Source organism: Lichenostomus cassidix, unplaced genomic scaffold (assembly GCF_008360975.1).
Source record: "Lichenostomus cassidix isolate B80296 unplaced genomic scaffold, HeHo_3.0 HiC_scaffold_36, whole genome shotgun sequence".
NCBI classification, from domain to species: domain Eukaryota; kingdom Metazoa; phylum Chordata; class Aves; order Passeriformes; family Meliphagidae; genus Lichenostomus; species Lichenostomus cassidix.
In genome coordinates, this window is record NW_028147270.1 from 1,277,613 (window position 1) to 1,300,035 (window position 22,423).

The window sequence follows — 22,423 nt, forward strand, 5'->3', positions numbered from 1 at the left end:
TGGTTTTTTTTCTGAATTTTTTGGGCTTTTTTTTCCCTTTTATTCCAATTTTTTTGGCTTTTTTTCGGAATTTTTTTCAGAATTTTTTCCCTATTTTTCAGCAATTTTGGGCTTTGTTTTTATCTATTTCTTTTCCTAATTTTTGGGCTTTTTTTCCCTTTTTTCCCCAATTTTTGGGGGTTTTTTTCTGTTTTTTTCTGAATTTTTTTGGCTTTTTTCTTTTTTCCCCAAATTTTTTTTTGTTTTTCATTTTTTTCCCGAATTTTTTGGCTTTTTTCCATTTTTTTTCAGCGTTTTTGGGCTTTTTATCGTGGTTTTTTTTCAGAATTTCTTTTTGCTTTTTTTTCCTTTTTATTCCAAATTTTTTTGGTTTTTCAAATTTTTTTTCAGAATTTTTTACTCTTTTTTTTCAGCAATTTTAGGCTTTTCTATTTCTTTCCTAATTTTTTGGGCTTTTTTTCTGGATTTTTTGGCTTTTTTCCATTTTTTCCCTTTTTTTCAGCATTTTTGGGCTTTTTTCCCATTATTTTCCGAATTTTTTTGGCTTCTTTTCACCATTTTTTTCTCTCTTTCCTCATCATTTTTTAGGGTTTTTTGGAACATTTTTCCCACATTTTTTTCCTTTTCTTTCATAATTTTCTGGGCTTTTTTGGAGCATTTTTCCTTTTTTTTTTTGACCAATTTTTCGGCTTTTTTCTATCAATTTTTGGGTTTTTTTCCCACATTTTTTTCTCTTTCTTTCATAATTTTTTGGGCTTTTTTTGGAGCTTTTTTCCCTTTTTTTAGACCATTTTTTGGGGCTTTTAAAAATCTTTTTTTGGCCTTTTTTCCAGCAATTTTTTCTCTTTTTTCCTAATTTTTTAGGCTTTTTTTTCACCTTTTTTCCCACATTTTTCCCCTTTTTTTTGGATCATTTTTTGGGCTTTTTTTCATCACTTTTAGGCTTTTTTAGATTTTTTTTTTTACCAATATTTGGGCTTTTTTCTATCAATTTTTGGGCTTTTTTCCCACATTTTTTCCTTTTCTTTCACCATTTTTGGGCTTTTTTTTGACCAATTTTTGAGCTTTTTTTAATCATTTTTGGGCTTTTCTTCAGCAATTTTTACACCATTTTTTGGGCTTATTTTCATCTTTTTTGGCCTTTTTTAAAGCATTTTTTCCCTTTTTTTGGACCATTTTTTGGGCTTTTTTCAGCAATTTTTTCATCATTTTTTGGCTTTTTTTTCAACTATTTTTTGGACTTTTTTTAAGCATTTTTTCCCTTTTTTTGGACCATTTTTTGGGCTTTTTTTCAGCGATTTTTTCATCATTTTTGGGCTTATTTTCATCATTTTTTGGACTTTTTTTTTAGCATTTTTTCCCTTTTTTTGCACCATTTTTTGGGCTTTTTTCCAGCAATTTTTTCATCAATTTTTGGTCTTATTTTCATCATTGTTTGGACTTTTTTTTAGCATTTTTTCCCTTTTTTTGGACCATTTTTTGGGCTTTTTTCAGTAATTTTTTCATCATTTTTTGGCTTTTTTTCCACTATTTTTTGGGCTTTTTTTTTAGCATTTTTTCCTTTTTTTGCACCAATTTTTGCGCTTTTTAAAATCATTTTCTGGACTTTTTTTCATCAATTTTTTCATCAATTTCTGGGCTTATTTTCAGCTTTTTCTGAACCATTTTTCCCTTTTTTTGGATCATTTTTTGAGGTTTTTTCGCACATTTTTTCCCTCTCATAATTTTTGGGCTTTTTTTGGAGCATTTTCCTTTTTTTTGACCAATTTTTGAGCTTTTTTTTTTTCCTTTTTTTGGACTTTTTTTCAGCCATTTTTTCCTCATTTTTTGGACTTTTTTCCAGCATTTTTCCCTTTTTTTGCACCATTTTTTGGCCTTTTTTTCAGCAATTTTTTCATCATTTTTGGGCTTTTTTTCATCATTTTTGGGCTTTTTTTCATCATTTTTTGGGCTTTTTTTTTAACATTTTCCCCTATTTTTGCACCATTTTTTGGGCTTTTATCACCAATTTTTTCATCTTTTTTGGGCTTTTTTTTACCAATTTTTTCATCATTTTTGGGCTTATTTTCATCATTTTTTGGACTTTTTTCAGCATTTTTTCCCTTTTTTTGGACCATTTTTTGGGCTTTTTTTCAGCGATTTTTTCCTCATTTTTTGGACTTTTTTCCAGTATTTTTTCCCTATTTTTGCACCATTTTTTGGCCTTTTTTCCAGCAATTTTTCTCCACATTTTTCCCCATTTCTCCATCATATTTTTTCCATATTTTTTCCATTTTTTTCCACCACTTTTGGCCTTTTTCCTGCCATTTTCCTCTCCGCCGTCGCTTTTCCTCCTCCTGGATTTGCAGCAAAACTTCACCAAATTCAGCCCAAAATTCGGGGAAAAAAATCCCATTTTTCCCCATTTTTCCCTCCCTCACCATCTCCCCTCCTCTCCCTGACTTTTCCAATCATTTTTCACTAAAATTCGGATTTTTTTTTTGCCCTTTTCTGCCTGTTTTCACCCCAAAAGAGCGGCGGGAATTTTGTTTTTTTTTTTTTGGGACTTTTTCGCTGCTTTTTTATTTTCACACCTGCAGCACACAAAAGGCAGAGGTTGGTCAAACAGGCACAAGGAAAATCCCCAAAATTCCCCCCAAAATACTCACCTGAGAGCTCCAAAAAAGTCCAGTTTTTCCACCCAAAAATTCCAGTTTTTCCACCCAAAAAGTGCATTTTTTCCACCCAAAAATTCCAGTTTTTCCACCCAAAAACCGGCGGCAAAAACATCCCAATTTCACCACAATTTCACCTTTTTTTTGGCAATTTTTAACCTTTTTTTTCCTCATTTTAAACCATTTTTTTCTCAATTTTAAACCATTTTTTTCTCAATTTTTTACCATTTTTCCACCATTTTTCCCCATTTTTTTCCTAAATTTTTAACCATTTTCCCCTCATTTTTTACCATTTTTTAACCATTTTTTTCTCATTTTTAAACCTTTTTGTTCTCATTTTTAAACCATTTTTTTCTCAATTTTTTACCATTTTTTCACCATTTTTCCCCATTTTTTCCTCAATTTTAAACCATTTTTTTCTCATTTTTAAACCATTTTTTTCTCAATTTTTAACCTTTTTTTTCTCGATTTTAAACCATTTTTTTCTCATTTTTAAACCACTTTTTCCCCATTTTTAAACCATTTTTTTGTCATTTTTAAACCATTTTTTTCTCAATTTTTTACCATTTTTTCACCATTTTTCTCCATTTTTTTCCTCAATTTTTAACCATTTTTTTCTCATTTTTCCCCCATTTTTCAACCATTTTTCCCACAATTTTTTCCCCATTTTTAAACCATTTTTTGCCATTTTTAAAACCATTTTTTTCTCAATTTTTAACCTTTTTTTTCCTCATTTTTTAACCATTTTTCCCCATTTTTAACCTTTTTTCTCGATTTTTTAACCATTTTTTTCTCATTTTAAACCATTTCTCCCTCAATTTTTTACCATTTTTTTCTCAATTTTTTAACCGTTTTTTGTCTCACTTTTTTACCATTTTTTCCTCATTTTTTAACCATTTTCCCCCATTTTTTCCTCAATTTTTAACCATTTCTTTCTCAATTTTTACCATTTTTCTCACCATTTTCCCCACAATTTTTTCCAATTTTTTCTCAATTTTTAACCATTTTTCTCTCCATTTTTCTCTCCATTTTTTCTCAAATTTTTTAAACCATTTTTTCCCATTTTTAACCATTTTTTTCTTATTTTTTTACCATTTTTTCTCATTTTTTAACCATTTTTCCCCATTTTTCCTCAATTTTTAACCATTTCTTTCTCATTTTTTCCCCATTTTTCAACCATTTTTCTCACCACTTTTCCCACATTTTTTTCCATTTTTAACCATTTTTCTCTCCATTTTTTAACCATTTTTTTGCCATTTTTAAAACCATTTTTTCCTCAATTTTTAACCTTTTTTCCGTATTTTTTAACCATTTTTCCCAATTTTTCACCTTTTTTTCTCATTTTTTAACCATTTTCCCCAATTTTTAACCATTTTTTCTCATTTTTTAACCAATTTTTCTCATTTTTAACCATTTTTTCCCAATTTTTAATGGTTTGTTCCTCATTTTTTAACCATTTTTCTCCTTTTTCAACCATTTTTTCCCAATTCTTTACCATTTTTCTGAACTTTTTTAACCATTTTTCTCATTTTTAAACCACTTTTTCTCATTTTTTAACCTTTTTCTCAATTTTTTCTCATTTTTTAAACCATATTTCCTCAATTTTTACCATTTTTTCTCATTTTTCCAACCATTTTTCCAACCATTTTTCCATATTTTTTACCATTTTTCCTTTTTTTTAAACCATTTTCATTTTCTACCTATTTCTCTTCCATTTCACCATTTCTCATTTTTACCACATTTCCTCAATTTTTCACCATTTTTCCAATTTTTTAACCATTTTCCCACAATTTTTCCTCAATTTTTCACCATTTTTCCTCATTTTAAAACCATTTTTCACCATTTTTCACCATTTTCCCTCAATTTTTTTACCACTTTAAACCATTTTTTCTCCTTTTTCACCATTTTTTCTCATTTTCCAAGCCATTTTTTACCATTTTTTCCTCATTTTTTACCATTTTTCCAACCTTTTTTCCTCTTTTTTTCCAATTTTTTTCCATTTTTAACCATTTTTCCCTCATTTTTAACCATTTTTCCTCATTTTTAACCATTTTTTTCCATTTTTTCTTCATTTTCAAGCACCAGGACACCAAAATTTCCTCTCCAGCGACACCAAGAGTTCCAAATCCTGTGGATTTTCCCTCAAAAATCCACTTTTTTTAACCATTTTTAACCTTTTTTTAACCATTTTGAACCATTTTTTCTGCAGTGACCTCAAAACACCATTTTTCCACATTTTTTTCCCCAAAATTCCATCATTTTCCTTCAACTTTTTTTCATTATTTCTTCCAAAATCCATTTTTTTCAACCTTTTTTCCCTAAATTCCACTTTTTTCCATCAATATTTTCCCTTTTTCCTTCATTTTTTCCCTTAAATTTCACTTTTCCTTCAGCATTTTTACCCAAAATCCACTTTTTTCACCTTTTTTCCTCACATTCCTTTTTCCTTGAATATTTTTCCCAAAATTCACCTTTTTAAACTCATTTTCCCTTTAACATTTTCTCCCAAATTCCACTTTTTTTCACATTTTTCCCACCAAAATTCCATTTTTTCCTTTAGTATCTTTTCCACCATTTCTCCCAAAATTCACCTTTTTTTCCCACTTTTTCCCTAAAATTCCACCTTTTTATTTTTTACTCATTTTCCCCCAATTTTCCCCATTTTTCCTCATTCTATAAACTCCATTTTCCCTTTTCCTATAAACTCAATTTCCCCGTTTTTCCCAATTTTTTTCCCATTTTCTCTTTTCTTAAATCTCTATTTTTCCCCATTTTTCCCAATTTTTCCTTTTCCTATAAACTCCATTTTCCCCCAATTTTTCCCCATTTTCCCTTTTCCTTAAATCTCCATTTTTCCTTTTTCTACAAACCCCAATTTTGCCATTTTTCCCCATTTTTCCTTTCCCTATAAACTCAATTTTCCCCCAATTTTTCCCCATTTCCCTTTTTCCTTAAATCTCCATATTTTCCAAATTTTCCCTATTTTCCCCATTTCCTTAAATCTCTATTTTTCCCCATTTTCCCCCAATTTTCCCCATTTTTTTTCCCTTAAATCTCATTTTTTTCCTATTTTCCCTTCTCCTCCAAACCCCAATTTTCCCTCATCTTTTCCTCATTTTTCCCCCAATTTTTCCTCATTTTTCCCCCAATTTTTCCTCAATTTTCCCCCAATTTCTCCTCTCCCTACAAATTCCATTTTCCCAACTTTTCCCCATTTTTCCTTTTCCTCAAACCCCATTTTTCCCAATTTTTCCTCAATTTTCCCCCAATTTTTTCTCATTTCTCCTCTTCCTACAAATTCCATTTCTCCCCAATTTTCCCCCAATTTTTCCCTATTTCTCCCCATTTTTCCTCCTCCTACAAACTCAATTTTCCCCCATTTTTCCTTCTCTTCAAACCCCAAATTTCCCTCATTTTTTCCTCAATTTTCCCCAATTTTTCCTCAATTTTCCCCCAATTTTTCCACATTTCTCCTCTCCCTACAAATTCCATTTCCTCAACTTTTCCCCATTTTTCCTTTTCCTTAAACTCCAATTTTCCCTCAATTTCCCCCAATTTTTCCTCATTTTTCCCCCAATTTTTCCCTATTTCTCCCCATTTTTCCATCTCCTATAATCTCCATTTTTTCCTCTTTTTCCTTCTCCTCAAACCCCATTTTTCACCCATTTTTTCCCCAATTTTTCCCCATTTTTCCTCTTCCTACAAATTCCATTTTCCCCAACTTTTCCCCATTTTTCCTTCTCCTCCAACCCCATTTTTTCCCCAGTTTTTCCTCATTTTTCCCCCAATTTTCCCTATTTTTCCTTCTCCTATAATCTCCATTTTTTCCTATATTTCCTCTTCCTCAAACCCCAATTTTTCCCCATTTCTCCTCTCCCTACAAATTCCATTTCTCCTCAATTTTCCCCCAATTTTTCCTCATTTTTCCCCCAATTTTTCCTCAATTTTCCCCCAATTTTCCCTCAATTTTCCCTCAATTTCTCCCCAATTTTTTCCTCAATTTTCCCCCAATTTCTCCCCAATTTTCCCCAATTTTTCCTCAATTTTCCCCCCCATTTTTCCTCATTTCCCCCAAATTTTTCCTCAATTTTCCCAATTTTTCCTCATTTTTCCCCCAATTTTCCCCCATTTTTTCCCCAATTTCTCTCTATTTCTCCCCATTTTTCCTTTTCCTACAAACTCCATTTTCCCCTAATATTTCTTTTTCCACAAACCCCAATTTTCCCCCAATTTTCCCCCATTTTTTCCCCATTTCTCCTCTCCCTACAAATTCCATTTCTCCTCAATTTCCCCCAATTTTTCCTCATTTTCCACCCAATTTTCCCCCATTTTTTCCCCAATTCTTCCCTATTTCTCCCCATTTTTCCTTCTCCTATAAACTCAATTTTGCCCCATTTTTCCTTCTCCTCAAACCCCATTTTTTCCCCAATTTTCCCCCATTTCTCCTCTCCCTACAAATTCCATTTCTCCTCAATTTTCCCCCAATTTTTCCTCATTTTCCCCCAATTTTTCCTCATTTTTCCCCCAATTTCTCCCCAATTTCCTCCAATTTTTCCCTCTTTCTCCTCTCCCTACAAATTCCATTTCTCCTCAATTTTCCCCCAATTTTTCCTTTAATTTTCCCCAATTTTCCCCCATTTTTCCCCCAATTTTTCCTCAATTTTACCCCAATTTTTCCTCCATTTTCCCCCAATTTTCCCCCATTTTTTCCCCAATTCTTCCCTATTTCTCCCCATTTTTCCTCCTCCTATAATCTCCATTTTTTCCTATTTTTCCTCTTCCTCAAACTCCAATTTCCCCCAATTTTCCCCAATTTTTTCCCATTTCTCCTCTCCCTACAAATTCAATTTCTCCTCAATTTTCCCCCAATTTTTCCTCATTTTTCCCCCAATTTTTCCCCCAATTTCTCCCCAATTTTCTCCCAATTTTCTCCCAATTTCTCCCCCATCTCTCCCCATATTTTCCCCACCCCAAACCCCCCAAATTCCCTCTATTTTTGGGTGAAACTCCTGGATTTTCGGGTCACCTACCCCATGGAGTTGCCGCGGTTGCCGCGGTTGCCGCGAGTTCCTCTCTCGAAGCCGCGCTGCCCGAAGGAGCCTCGGCCGCGGCTGCGCTCCGGGGGGGCCTGGTAGCCACCTCCCCCCTCCTGGTAGCCACCCGAGCTCAGGGAGGGAGGGTCTTGGCCATAACTGTTAGCTGGGGAAAGAGAAAGTTCCAAAATTAGGGAAAAATTCCCGTTTTTTGGAGAAAAATCGGTGAAATTATGCAAAAATTGCGGCAGTTTTGCCCCAAATCCGAGGGATTTTTCCCCATATCTGACAGATTTTAGCCCCCCCAGCTCAGGGATGGAAGGTCCTGCCTGTAACTGTTAGCTGGGGAAAGAGAAAATTCCAAAATTAGGGGAAAATTAGGAAAAAATCGCAAAATTTTGACTCAAATTGGTGAAATTATGTGAAAATCTCAGCAATTCTGCCTCCAATCAGAGCTGTTTTGCCCCAAATCCAAGGGATTTTGCCCCAAATCCAAGGGAATTTCACTCAATTCTGCCCCAAACCAACTGGTTCTGTCCATAGCTGTTAGCTGGAATGGGAGAGAATCCCAAAATTAGCAAAAATTCCCATTTTTTGGACAAAAATTGGTGCAATTTTGCCCCAAATCTGAGTGGTTTTGACCTAAATCGCAGTGATTTTGCCCCAAATCCGAGGGATTTTAGACCCCTGAGATCAGGGAGGGAGGGTCCTGCCTGTAACTGTTAGCTGGGAAAAGAGAAAATTCCAAAATTAGGGGAAAATTCCCATTTTTTTGGGAAAAATCGGTGAAATTCTACCCCAAATCGCAGTGATTTTACACCAAATCGGAGGGATTTTAGCCACCAACCCCTTCCTGGTAGCCACCAGAGCTCAGGGAGGGAGGGTCTTGGCCATAGCTGTTAGCTGGGGAAAGAGAGAATTCCAAAATTAGGGAAAAATTCCCATTTTTTGGACAAAAATCCACAAAACTATGCAAAAATCGCGGCAATTCCGTCTCAAATTGTGGCCATTTTGACCCAAATTCGACCAGTTTTGCCCCAAATCCAAGGGGATTCAACCCAATTCTGACCCAAACCAAACAGTCCTGCCCGTAGCTGTTTGCTAAAATAGGAGAAAATCCCAAAATTAGCAAAAATTCCCATTTTTTGAACAAAATTCGGTGAAATTTTGCCCAAAATCTGAGTGGTTTTGACCCAAATCGCACCAATTTCACCCCAAATTTCAGGGAATTCTACTCAATTTTACCTCAAACCAAGTGGTTCTGCCCATAGTTGGTAGCTAAAATGGGAAAAAAATCCCAAAATTGGGAAAAATTCCCATTTTTTGGACAAAAATCGGTGAAATTTTGCCCCAAATCTGAGTTATTTTGCCCCAAATCGCGTCCGTTTTGCCCCAAATCGCACCAATTTCACCCCAAATTTCAGGGAATTCTACTCAATTTTACCTCAAACCAAGTGGTTCTGCCCATAGTTGGTAGCTGGAATGGGAAAAAAATCCCAAAATTGGGAAAAATTCCCGTTTTTTGGAGAAAAATCGGTGAAATTCTGTGAAAATCGCGGCAATTTTGACCCAAATTGCAGCAATTTTGCCCCAAATCTGAGAGATTTTGCCCCAAATTACAGGAAATTATCCTCAGTTTTGCCCCAAACCAACTAGTCCTGGCTGTAGCTGTTAGCTGGAATGGAGAAAATCCCAAAATTAGCAAAAATTCCCATTTTTTGGACAAAAATCGGTGAAATTTTGCCCCAAATCTGAGTTATTTTGCCCCAAATCGCACCAATTTCACCCCAAATCCAAGGGAATTCTACTCAATTTTACCTCAAACCAACTGGTTCTGCCCATAGTTGGTAGTTAAAATGGGAAAAAAATCCCAAAATTGGGAAAAATTTCCATTTTTTGGGAGAAAAATCAGTGAAATTCCACAAAAATTGTGGCTGTTTTGCCCCAAATTGCAGCAATTTTGCCCCAAATCTGAGGGAATTTCACCCAATTCTGCCCCAAACCAACTAATTCTACCCCAAAAGTTTTAACTGGGAAACCAGAAAAAAATGGGAATTTTAAAAATTCCAATTTTTTGGAGCCAAATCTGTGAATTTCTGCCCCAAATTCCACAAAATTTCACCGATTTTTGCTCCAATTTTGCCCAAAATCCACAAAATTCACCCCAAAATTCCCAGATTTTTTCGGGAATTTCACTCACATCCTCCAGAGCTGTACTGAGCCTTCTAACTGTAGTTTGTGGAGGTTGTAGGACAACTTTTCCAACCCCAAATCCTGGGAATTTCACCCCAAAACCCCCAAAATTTCACCAATTTTTGCTCCAATTTTGCCCAAAATCCCCACATTTCACCCCAAAATTCCCAGATTTTTTCAGGAATGTCACTCACATCCTCCAGAGCTGTACTGGCCCTGCTGCCTGTAGCTTGGAGAGGTTGTAGGACAACTTTTCCAACCCCAAATCCTGGGAATTTCACCCCAAATCCCCCAATTTCAGCCAAATTTCAGACGATTTTCATTCTGATTTTGCCCAAAATCCGCAAATTTTGCCCCAAAATTCCCAGATTTTTTCGGGAATTTCACTCACATCCTCCAGAGCTGCACTGACTCTGCTGCCTGTAGCTTGGAGAGGTTGTAGGACAACTTTTTCCACCCCAAATCTCCCAAAATCCCCGAATTTTTCCAAAATTTCACCGATTTTCCTTCCAATTTTGCCCAAAATCCGCAAATTTCACCCCAAAATTCCCAGATTTTTTCAGGAATTTCACTCACATCCTCCGGAGCTGTACTGGCCCTGCTGCCTGTAGCTCAGGGTGTTGTAGGATGATTGTTTTAACCCCAAATTCCCAAAATTTCACCCCAAATCCCACAAAATTTCACCGATTTTTGCTCCAATTTTGCCCAAAATCCACAAAATTCACCCCGAAATTCCCAGATTTTTTCGGGAATTTCACTCACATCCTCCAGAGCTGTACTGAGCCTTCTAACTGTAGTTTGTGGAGGTTGTAGGACAACTTTTCCAACCCCAAATCCCCCAATTTCAGCCAAATTTCAGACGATTTTCATTCCGATTTCACCCAAAATCCCCACATTTCACCCCAAAATTCCCAGATTTTTTCGGGAATGTCACTCACATCCTCCAGAGCTGTACTGGCCCTGCTGCCTGTAGCTGGGGCTGTTGTAGGACAACTTTTTCAACCCCAAATCCCCCAATTTCAGCCAAATTTCAGACGATTTTCATTCCGATTTTGCCCAAAATCCACAAAATTCACCCCAAAATTCCCAGATTTTTTCAGGAATTTCACTCACATCCTCCAGAGCTGCACTGACTCTGCTGCCTGTAGCTGCGGCTGTTGTAGGACAACTTTTCCAACCCCAAATCCTGGAAATTTCACCCCAAAACCCCCAAAATTTCACTGATTTTCACTCCGATTTTGCCCAAAATCCCCACATTTCACCCCAAAATTCCCAGATTTTTTCAGGAATTTCACTCACATCCTCCAGAGCTGTACTGACCCTGCTGCCTGTAGCTTGGAGAGGTTGTAGAACAACTTTTCCAACCCCAAATCCTGGGAATTTCACCCCAAAACCCCCAAAATTTCACCGATTTTCGCTACGATTTTGCCCAAAATCCACAAATTTCACCCCAAAATTCCCAGATTTTTTCAGGAATTTCACTCACATCATCCGGAGCTGTACTGAGCCTTTTAACTGTAGTTTGTGGAGGTTGTAGGACAACTTTTTCCACCCAAAATCCTTCGTATTGCACCCCAAATTTCACCCATTTTTGTCCCGATTTCACTCAAATCGCTCCCGATTTTGCCCAAAATCCCCAAATTTCGCCCCAAAATTCCCAGATTTTTTCGGGAATGTCACTCACATCCTCTGGAGCTGCACTGACCCTGCTGGCTGTAGCTTGGAGAGGTTGTAGGACAACTTTTCCAACCCCAAATCTCCCAAAATCCTTGGATTTTTCACAAAATTTCACTGATTTTCACTCCAATTTTGCCCAAAATCCACAAATTTTGCCCCAAAATTCCCAGATTTTTTCGGGAATGTCCCTCACATCCTCTGGAGCTGTACTGGCCCTGCTGCCTGTAGCTCAGGGTGTTGTAGGACAACTGTTGAATCCCAAAATTTCACCCCAAATCCCCCAATTGTAGCCAATTTTTGCTCCGATTTTGCCCAAAATCCCCACATTTCACCCCAAAATTCCCAGATTTTTTCGGGAATGTCACTCACATCCTCTGGAGCTGTACTGGCCCTGCTGCCTGTAGCTCAGGGTGTTGTAGGATGATTGTTTTAACCCCAAATTCCCAAAATTTCACCCAAAATCCCACAATTTCCACAGAATTTCTGACTATTTTCATTCTGATTTTGCCCAAAATCCACAAATTTCACCCCAAAATTCCCAGATTTTTTCAGGAATTTCACTCACATCCTCCGGAGCTACATCAGCCCTTCTAACTGTAGTTTGTGGAGATTGTAGGACAACTTTTCCCACCCCAAATCCTGGGAATTTCACCCCAAAAGCCTGGGAATTTCACAGATTTTCCCTCCTATTTTGCCCAAAACCTGCAAATTTCACCCCAAAATTCCCAGATTTTTTCAGGAATTTCACTCACATCCTCCGGAGCTGTACTGGCCCTGCTGCCTGTAGCTGGGGGGGTTGTAGGATGATTGTTTTAACCCAAAATTCCCAAAATTTCACCCCAAATCCCACAAAATTTCACCGATTTTTGCTCCGATTTCACCCAAAATCCCCACATTTCACCCCAAAATTCCCAGATTTTTTCGGGAACGTCACTCACATCCTCCGGAGCTGTACTGGCCCTGCTGGCTGTAGCTGGGGGGGTTGTAGGACGACTGTTGCCCGTAGCTCTGCTGGCTGTAGCTGCTCTGCTGCTGGCTGTAACCTCCGCTGGGCGCCTGGCCGTAGCTGGAGCTGCCCGAGCCGCTGCCGTAGCTGAGGGAAAAACGGGAATTTCAGCCCAAAATTTGGGAATTCTCACCCAAATCGGGGAAAAATCCATCAGAACTGCATGGAATTTAATTGGGATGAGAAAAAAAACGCTGAAAAACCACCCAGAATTGAGGCAAAATCACCCGAAAAACACTCAAAAACATGCAGATTTCAGCCAAAAACCACCCAGAATTCTGGAATTCACCCAGAAAACATGGAATTCACCCAAAATTTGGGAATTAGCACCAAAATCTACCAGGAATTGATCAGAATCACAGAAAATTCAACAGGAATGGGAAAGGAATTTGTGAAAAACCACAAAAAATTCACCCAAAATCAGCCAGAATTGAGCCGAAAAACATCAAAAACACGCAGAATTCACCCCAAAAAGCACCTGGAATTTGCCCAAAAAACAAGGAATTCACCCAAAAAACTGGGAATTAACACCAAAACCTGCCAGGAATGGATGGAAATCACAGAAAATTCAACTGGAATGGGAAAGGAATTGGTGAAAAACCACCAAAAATTCACCCAAAATAACCTGGAATTGATCCGAAAAACACCCAAAATCACCCAGAACTGGCCCAAAAACCACCTGGAATTCACCAAAAAACAAGGAATTCACCCAAAAAATGGGAATTGACACCAAAATCTGGCAGGAATTGATCAAAATCACAAAAAATTCACACAAAATGGGTAAAAAATTGGTGAAAAACCACAAAAAATTCACCCAAAAATATGGAATTAGACCCAGAATGAGCCAGGAATTGATAAAAACCACCTGAAATTCACCTAAAAACATCCCAAAAATCCAACTTTGCCCATTTTTATATGGATAAATCACCATGAACCCCACTAATTACTAACTAATTAATTAATTAATGGTAATTAACATTAATTAAAGCTCCTGGCAGAGGCAGAAGCTGCAGCAGGAGGCTGAGAATAGCCAGGATAGGAGGAGATTTGGCCCCAAAACCCTAATTTTTTCCATTTTTAGATAGATAAATCACCATTAACCCCACTAATTACTGACTAATTAATTAATTAACGCTAATTAACACACCTGGCAGAGGCAGAAGCTGCAGCAGGAGGCTGGGAATAGCCGGGATAGGAGGAGATTTGACCCCAAAATCCCTATTTTCTCCATTTTTAGATAGATAAATCACCATTAACCCCACTAATTGCTGACTAATTAATTAATTAACGCTAATTAACGGTAATTAACACTCCTGGCAGAGGCAGAAGCTGCAGCAGGAGGCTGAGAATAGCCAGGATAGGAGGAGATTTGACCCCAAAACCCCAACTTTTCCCATTCCCACCCCAACAAATCAACCCAAAACTGAACAATTACTCACTAATTAACACTAATTAGCAGTAATTAACGCACCTGGCAGAGGCAGAAGCTGCAGCAGGAAGCTGAGAATAGCCAGGATAGAAGGAGATTTGGCCCCAAAATCCCAACTTTTCCCATTTTCACATGGATAAATCAACCCAAAACTGAACAATTACTAACAAATTAACTAACTAACGCTAATTAACAGTAATTAACACACCTGGCAGAGGCAGAAGCAGCTGCAGGATGCTGAGAACACCCAGGATAAGAGGAAATTCGTCCCCAAAACCCCAACTTTTCCCATTCCCACCCTCATGTATCAACACCAAATCAATCAATTATTGACTAATTAATTAATTAACAGTAATTAACACACCTGTCAGAGGCAGAAGCTGCAGCAGGAGGTTGGGAATAGCCAGGATAAGAGGAGATTTGACCCCAAAACCCCAACTTTTCCCATCCCTACCCCCATGTATCAACACCAAATCAATCAATTATTGCCTAATTCATTAATTAACAATAATTAACGGTAATTAACACACCTGGCAGAGGCAGAAGCTGCAGCAGGAGGCTGAGAACACCCAGGATAGGAGGAGATTTGACCCCAAAACCCCAACTTTTCCCATTTTTACATGGATCAATCAACACCAAACCAATCAATTATTGAGTAATTCATTAATTAACAGTAATTAACACTAATTAACACACCTGGCAGAGGCAGAAGCTGCAGCAGGAGGCTGGGAATAGCCAGGATAAGAAGAAGTTTGTCCATAGGAGCTCTGGGAGCTCTGGTTGGAGCCAAAGCCGCCTGAGCCGTAGGAGGGAGGAGCTGCTGGGGCTGAGTAACCTGGAGAGAGAAAATGGGGAGAAAATGTGAGAAATTGGGAAAAATGGGAGAAAAATGGGGAGAAATCGTGAGGAATTGAGAAAAATGGGGAGAAAAATGGGAGAAATTGGGAAAAATGGATCAGGAATTGGGAAAAGTGGGGGGAAAATGGGGAGAAATTTCTCACTGTTTAGTGAGAAATTGGGAAAAAATGGGGAAAAATGGGTGAAAATAGTGAGAAATTGGGAAAAAATGGGTCAGGAATTGGGAAAAATGGGTCAGGAATTGGGAAAAAATGGATCAGGAATTGGGAAAAATTGATCAGGAATTGGGAAAAATGGGAGAAAATGGGAGAAAAATGGGAGAAATAGTGAGGAATTGGGAAAAAATACAGAAAAATGGGAAGAAAAGGTCAGGAATTGGGAAAAATGGGAGACAAATGATAAAAATGTCAGGAATTGGGGAAAAAAATGGGGAAAAATAGTGAGAAATTGGGAGAAAGGGGGAGAAAATGGATCAGGAATTGGGATGGAGGAGCTGCTGGGGCTGAGTAACCTGGGAGAGAGAAAATGGGGAGAAAATATGAGAAATTGGGAAAAAATGGGGAAAAATAGTGAGAAATCGGGAAAAATGGATCAGGAATTGGGAAAAATGGGGAGAAATGGGGAGAAATTTCTCACTATTTAGTGAGAAATTGGGAAAAAATGGGGAAAAATGGGTGAAAATAGTGAGAAATTGGGAAAAATGGGTCAGGAATTGGGAAAAATGGGAGAAAAACGTCAGGAATTGGGAAAAATGGGAGAAAATGGGAGAAATAGTGAGGAATTGGGAAAAAATACAGAAAAATGGGAAGGTCAGGAATTGGGAAAAATGGGAAGAAAATGGGGGAAAATGTCAGGAATTGGGAAAAATGGGAGACAAATGAAAAAAATGTCAGGAATTGGGGAAAAAAATGGGGAGAAATAGTGAGAAATTGGGAAAAAGGGGGAGAAAATGGATCAGGAATTGGGAAAAGTGGGGGAAAAATGGGGAGAAATAGTGAAAAATTGGGAAAAATGGGGGAAAAATTGGGAAAAATGGGGAAAAAATGGGAGAAAAATGGTGAGAAATCGTGAGGAATTGAGAAAAATGGGGAGAAAAATGGGAGAAATTGGGAAAAATGGATCAGGAATTGGGAAAAATGGGAGAAAATAGTGAGAAATTGGGAAAAATGGATCAGGAATTGGGAAAAATGGGAGAAAATAGTGAGAAATTGGGAAAAATCGATCAGGAATTGGGAAAAAAATGGATCAGGAATTGGGAGGGAGGAGCTGCTGGGGCTGAGTAACCTGGGAAAGAGAAAATGGGGAGAAAATGTGAGAAATTGGGAAAAATGGATCAGAAATTGGGAAAAGTGGGGGAAAAATGGGGAGGAATAGTGAGTAATTGGGAAAAATAGGGAGAAAAATGGGGAAAAAAGGTCAGGAATTGGGAAAAAAATGGGGAGAAATAGTGATAAATTGGGAAAAATTTCCCACTATTTAGTGAGAAATTGGGAAAAAATGGGTGAAAATAGTGAGAAATTGGGAAAAAATGGATCAGGAATTGGGATGGAGGAGCTGCTGGGGCTGAGTAACCTGGAGAGAAAATGGGGGAAAATCGTCAGGAATTAGGAAAAATACAGAAAAATGGGGAGAAATGGGAAAAAATGGGAAAAAATGTCAGGAATCGGGGAAAATGGGGGAAAATTAGGGAGAAATAGCGAGGAATTGGGAAAAAATGGGGGGAATGGGGAGAAATGGGAAAAAATGGGGGGAAATGGGTAGAAATGGGAAAAAATGTCAGGAATTGGGAAAAATGGGAGAAAAATGGGGGGAAAAGGTCAGGAATTGGGAAAAATGGATCAGGAATTGGGGATTTTTGCTATTTAACAATACAAACACACAGATTTTTGCTATTTAACGATACAAACACACAGATTTTTGCTATTTAACGACACAAACACACAGATTTTTCAGGATATTTCTATTTTTCAGCCTCCTTACTGCTCTGGCTCTGTCCATATGAAGAGCTGTACCTCCCTGGCCATATCCAGACTCCTGGCTCTGCCCTTGGGGTCACTTTAATGGAATTTTCAGTTAAAAACACTCAGATTTTTGCTATTTAACAATACAAACATGGGGATTTTTGCCATTTAGTGACACAAACATGGGGATTTTTGCCATTTAGTGACACAAACATGGGGATTTTTCAGGATATTTCTATTTTTTGGGTTCCTTACTGCTCTGGCTCTGTCCATATGAAGAGCTGTACCCCCCCTGGCCGTATCCAGACTCCTGGCTCTGCCCATAGCCGCCGTAGCTCTGCTGGGAGTAGCTCTGTCCTCCTCCCTGCGAGTAGCTCTGGCTGGGGGGAGCTGGGTAAGCGCCGTAGCTGGGGAGAAAAACAAAATTTGGGGTGAATTTCCCCTGAATTCCAGGAAATTTGGGGGTTAGGGAAGGGGAGGAGGAGATTTTGTGGAGTTTTTTTACCTTTGTGTCGCCGTCTGGCTGTAATCTGGGGAGGGAAGGGTTAAAAGATAAGATTAATTGGTGAAAAAAGGGTTAAAATGGATGAAATTTAGGTCATTTATTTGTTATTAAAGGTATGTTTTAGTTAGAGAAACAATAGGGAAAAAAATAATACAGAATAAATTGATTTTCCTACATCATAGAATGGCTTTTAATATGTATTTCCTTCATGATAATAATCCTTAAAAACTTATACATGGTTAAAAAATTTGATTTAAAAAAATAAAGCAGAATCAATTGATTTTCCCACACTATGAAATGCTTTTTAATAAATATTTCCTTCATGATAATAATCCTTAAAAACATACATATAGTTAAAATATTTGATTTTAAAAAACAATGCAGAATAAATCAATTTTCCTGCATTCTGAAATGCCTTTTAATAAATGTTTCCTTCATGATAATAATCTTTAAAAACATATATATGGTTAGAGAATTTGATTTTAAAAAATAATGCAGAATAAATCAATTTTCCTGCATTGTGAAATGCCTTTTAATATATACATTTCCTTCGTGATAATAATCCTTAAAAATATATATACAGTTGAACAATTTGATTTAAAAAAATAATGCAGAATCAATTGATTTTCCCACATTATGAAATGGCTTTTAATATGTATTTCCTTCCTGATAATAATCCCTAAAAACATATATACAATTAGAGATTTTGATTTAAAAAATAATGCAGAATAAATCAATTTTCCTGCATTATAAAATCCCTTTTAATACATACTTCCTTCCAGATAATAATCCTTAAAAACACATATCTAGTCAGAGAATTTGATTTAAAAAAATGCAAAATAAATCAATTTTCCTCCACTATGAAATACTCTTTAATACATATTTCCTTCATGATATTAATCCTTAACAACATATATATAGTTAGAGAATTTGATTTAAAAAAATAATGCAGAATAAGTCAATTTTCCTGCATTCTGAAATGCCTTTTAATAAATGTTTCCTTCATGATAATAATCTTTAAAAACATATATATGGTTAGAGAATTTGATTTTAAAAAATAATGCAGAATAAATCAATTTTCCTGCATTCTGAAATGCCTTTTAATAAATGTTTCCTTCATGATAATAATCTTTAAAAACATATATATGGTTAGAGAATTTGATTTTTAAAAATAATGCAAAATAAATCAATTTTCCTTCAATTTTCCTGCATTCTGAAATGCTCTTTAATATGTATTTCCTTCATGATAATAATCCTTAAAAAAATATATGTATTTAGAGACTTTGATTTTAAAAAATAATGCAGAATAAATCAATTTTCCATCAATTTTCCTGCATTATAAAATACTCTTTAATATATATTTCCTTTATGATAATAATCCTTAAAAACATATATATAGAAAATTTGATTTAAAAAAATAATGCAGAATAAACCAATTTTCCCTCATTATCAAATACCTTTTAATATGTGTTTCCTCCATGACAATAATCCCCAAATATATATATGTAGTTAGAGAATTTAATTTAAAAAATCCTAAAATTAACCTCCCTATTTAATGTTGTTATTTAAAGAACTATAATTGGAAAAGAATTAAAAATACCACAAAATAAATTTATTTTTTCACGTTATTAAACATCTTCAATAAAATCTCTTTTGTGTCATTAGAGAATCAAAACCACATTTTAATTACAAAAATAAACATTGAAACAACTTTAGTTAATTCAAATTATTCAATGCTATCAGTTACTGATAATTTAAATTAATGACAATGAAAAGATTATCAAATTAATTGATTTTTACCACTTATTAAATGCTTTTAATTAAGTATATTCACTTTGTATTATGTCATTAATTAAATAGCTTTAATTACAGAATTTGCCATTAAAATACTTTTAATTGAATCAATTGCTTTGATACTGTTATGGAATTAATAAAACTTTTAATCAAACCAATAAAAATAAAAATATTTTTAATTAAATTAATTCATTGTACATTAATTAATGCTTTTAATTAAAAGCACTCCCAACGTGTTATTAATGCTTTCAAATTGCAGAAATAAACACAAAATGCTTTATAAAAATATTTATAACTTTATAAAATACTTTTAAATTTCAATGCAATTCATTTTAAAGGTATTTTAAACACACCCTGAATATCCCTTTGAAGTCCTCAATTAATAATAAATTCTAATTAATGCCTTTAATTAATTTTCTTTACCTTTTTAATTATTAATAGGTTATTAATTGGTTTTAATTACAACAATAAGCATGAAAACCCCAAAAATAACCGAAATTACATTACTGTATTTTATTAAGTTGTTTTAAATTTCTGTATTATAAATTTGTTATTATAAATTAAATAATATTATGAAACCAACATTAAATCAATTCAAACGAATTTTTAACACCAATTTCTCTAATTAAAACCACTTTTAATGACTAAAACCACGAATTAATTGATTTAATTGCAGTTGACCTACATTTCCATTCTTTAAATCAAACCAACAACTAATTACTTAACAACTAATAAATCGATTTCATTTCATCTTCTCGTTTATTTATGTAATTAAAACACTTTATTAATAACTAATAACGTGAATAAAATCCATCCTATTCAATAATTAATATCTTTAAATAAATCTACTAATTTATAGCTATAAATAAGCTTTTAACAAAAAAAGCACTTTAAAAATAAAATACTTCAAGTATTTGTTCAAATAAATGTTTGAATAATAAAACTTCAAATAAGTATTTAATAATTTTAAATTAAAATACTTCAAATATCGTATTGATGCCTCGAAAATAATATCAGAATTTAATTAATTGTAAAAAAGGTGAAATTCAAGGTAGATTTTGATATTTAAATGAGAAAATGAAAGTGAAGTTTAAATTCCCCTCAGGCAAATCACAACAAAGAGCCTCAAAAATTCAGATTTTAACAGCAAATATCCCCAGAAAATCACTCAGAGCTGAAATTTAATTATTAATGTGTTATAAAAAATGATAAATGATGAATTTAAATAAATAAATTTATTTATTTAAATGGGAAATTAAAAGGAAAAGTTCAAATTCCCCTCAAGCAAATCCCAACAAAAGGGGTTTGGAAGCACAAGGTTTAAACAGCAAAAAAACCTCTAAAACCCCAGAAATTCAACCAATTTCACTATTTATACAGAAAATTCAAAGATAAATTTAAGTGTTTTAGATATTAAAGTGAAAATTAAAGTTTAAATTCCCTCAGGATTCGCGGAACAAAAGGAGGATTTAATGGGGCTAAAAACCCGAATTTAACATCGAATTTCCCCCAAAAAGCGACATAAACAGGAAAATAAAGAACAAATTTAGCTATAAATATAAATATTTATTTGAAAGTGATTTAAATTTCCCTCAGAAATCCGAGACAAAGGGAGTCGCGGGAGGGAGGATTCAATGGGTCTAAAAAACCGCATTTAGCATCGAATTTCCTCCAAAAAGTGACATAAATCGCACAATAAAGAACCAATTTACCTATAAATAAATATATTTGTTTAAAAATTATTTAAATTCCCCTCAGGATTCGCGCAACAAAAGGAGTCGCGGGGGGGAGGATTTAACGGGTCGAAAAAAATCCATTTAACATTGAATTTCCCGCAAAAAGCAACATAAACAGGAAGATAAACAACAAATTCACCTATAAATATATATATTTATTTGAAAATGATTAATTTTTCCCTCAGAAATCCGAGAAAAAGGGGAGAACTGAATTCCCCTCACAGCTTTCCCGCCCGACGGGGGAGAAACAAACGGGATTTTCACACCCAAACCGCAATTTCACCGTCCCGCTTTCAGCGCCGCTCTTTAATTCGGTCGGATTTATCGCGATTTGGTGTGATTTGAATAAATTTCAAATTAATTTCGGTTTAATTTGATTTAAAGTCCCGGATGAGGCACTGCGGCAGCCGCGCCGCGCATGCGCCGAGAGCACAAAATGGCGGCAATGGCGCAGCGGCAAAACCACAAAATGGCGGGCGGGGAAAAAACCCTAAAAAAAAACCCCAAAATACCCTAAAATCCTAAAAAATACTCGGTATTTCCGCGGAAAATTGGTGTTTTTGTGGCAAAATTGGGGGGTTTGGGGGTGGTTTTACTCCACGCGGCGGGCGCGGCGCTTTGTTCGGCCGCCGCCCCGTTCGCGGTTGGTTTAGCGGCGGAAAAAGCCTCAGAAAAGCGGCCGGAATTGGCGGATTGCGCTTAAAACTAAAATGTTTTTAAGTGTTAAAGCGGGGAAAATTTGAAGGAAAACGGAAAATAAATTAGGAATTAAAACCGAGCGTGAGGCGTGGCGGAAACGCGGCAGCATCAAATCGCCCCCCCCCCCCGCCCTCAGCGCTAAATGACAAAAAACCCACAATGAAACAACGCCGGAAGCGCCAAAATTCCCGAGAAAACCACCGAAAATGAGCACGAAAAGCACGCTAATCACAGACAACACAACCAACGCGGCGGTAAACACCGAAAACCCGCTGAGGATGGATAAAGCGAGATTCCCGCCCGCCCCGGGGTGAGGAGGTTGGGGAAGCTGCGGAAGGCGCTGCGTCTCTCCCCGGGGTTTTGACGGGTCTGGGGTCTCTCCCCGGGATGCTGAGGGGTCTGGGGTCTCTCCCGAGGGTGAGGAGGGTTTCAGGGAGGGTTTTAAGGAGGGTTTCGGGGAGGATTTGCGGGGTTTCGGGTACCGTTGGAGGCCATGGCGGCGCCGCCCGCTCCGCGCTCGCTCCACGTGGCGCCCGCACTGCGCGCCCCGCGCGCGCCGCCCGCCTTTTATAGCCTCGGCCGGAGCGAACCACCCGCGCGGGGGGGAGAGGGGGGATCCCCCTCTGTGGGGCGGAGGGGTGGGATGGTCCGGCGGGAAATGGGCGGGAAAGGGGCGTGGCTAGGGGCGGGGAAAGGGGCGTGGCCTGGAGCGGCGGGTTGGGCATAAGGAACCTATGGGAACCTATAGAGAACCTATAGAGAGCCTATAGAGCCCTGTGGGGAGCCTTTGGAACCCTGGGAGACCCTATAGAGACCCTATAGAACCCTGAGGGGTCCTATGGAAAACCTGTAGTGCCCTATAGGAACCTATAGGAACC

The 22,423-nt window shown here is 36.5% G+C and overlaps 1 protein-coding gene and 2 long non-coding RNA genes across 5 annotated transcripts; 1 reads left to right on the forward strand and 2 right to left on the reverse strand.

The window, feature by feature from the left end:
- Window positions 1–2,534: 2,534 nt before the first annotated feature.
- On the forward strand, window positions 2,535–2,904 carry LOC146423790 (uncharacterized). The gene is made up of 2 exons (XR_014847316.1): window positions 2,535–2,665; window positions 2,711–2,904. It is a non-coding gene; the product is annotated as an uncharacterized LOC146423790 (long non-coding RNA).
- A 3,071-nt stretch (window positions 2,905–5,975) lies between these two features.
- Window positions 5,976–6,606, reverse strand: LOC146423791 (uncharacterized). The gene is made up of 2 exons (XR_014847318.1): window positions 6,317–6,606; window positions 5,976–6,042 (listed from the first exon to the last, which is right to left on the reverse strand). It is a non-coding gene; the product is annotated as an uncharacterized LOC146423791 (long non-coding RNA).
- Window positions 6,607–7,652: 1,046 nt separating this feature from the next.
- On the reverse strand, window positions 7,653–22,179 carry LOC146423792 (uncharacterized). Of its 3 annotated transcripts, none has more exons than XM_085044520.1 (6): window positions 22,028–22,179; window positions 17,317–17,341; window positions 17,067–17,218; window positions 14,689–14,827; window positions 12,496–12,650; window positions 7,653–7,853 (listed from the first exon to the last, which is right to left on the reverse strand). In XM_085044520.1, the coding sequence occupies exons 1-6, from the start codon at window positions 22,038–22,040 to the stop codon at window positions 7,681–7,683; spliced, it is 657 nt and encodes a 218-aa protein (XP_084900646.1). In that variant the 5' UTR covers window positions 22,041–22,179; the 3' UTR covers window positions 7,653–7,680. The 3 variants fall into 3 exon arrangements, with proteins under 3 accessions (XP_084900646.1, XP_084900648.1, XP_084900647.1); XM_085044522.1 differs by lacking the exon at window positions 7,653–7,853 and adding an exon at window positions 8,352–8,413 and having other exon boundaries at window positions 22,028–22,178; XM_085044521.1 differs by lacking the exon at window positions 7,653–7,853 and adding an exon at window positions 8,473–8,590 and having other exon boundaries at window positions 22,028–22,178.
- Window positions 22,180–22,423: the final 244 nt, after the last annotated feature.

Bases quoted from the DNA above. Each gene is read 5' to 3' on its own strand.
- LOC146423792 (XM_085044520.1), bottom strand. The intron at 17,219-17,316 runs GTAAAAAAACTC...TTTTCTCCCCAG, and splicing joins AGCCAGACGGCGACACAAAG to CTACGGCGCTTACCCAGCTC. The intron at 14,828-17,066 runs GTAAGGAACCCA...TTCTCTCTCCAG, and splicing joins ATATGGACAGAGCCAGAGCA to GTTACTCAGCCCCAGCAGCT.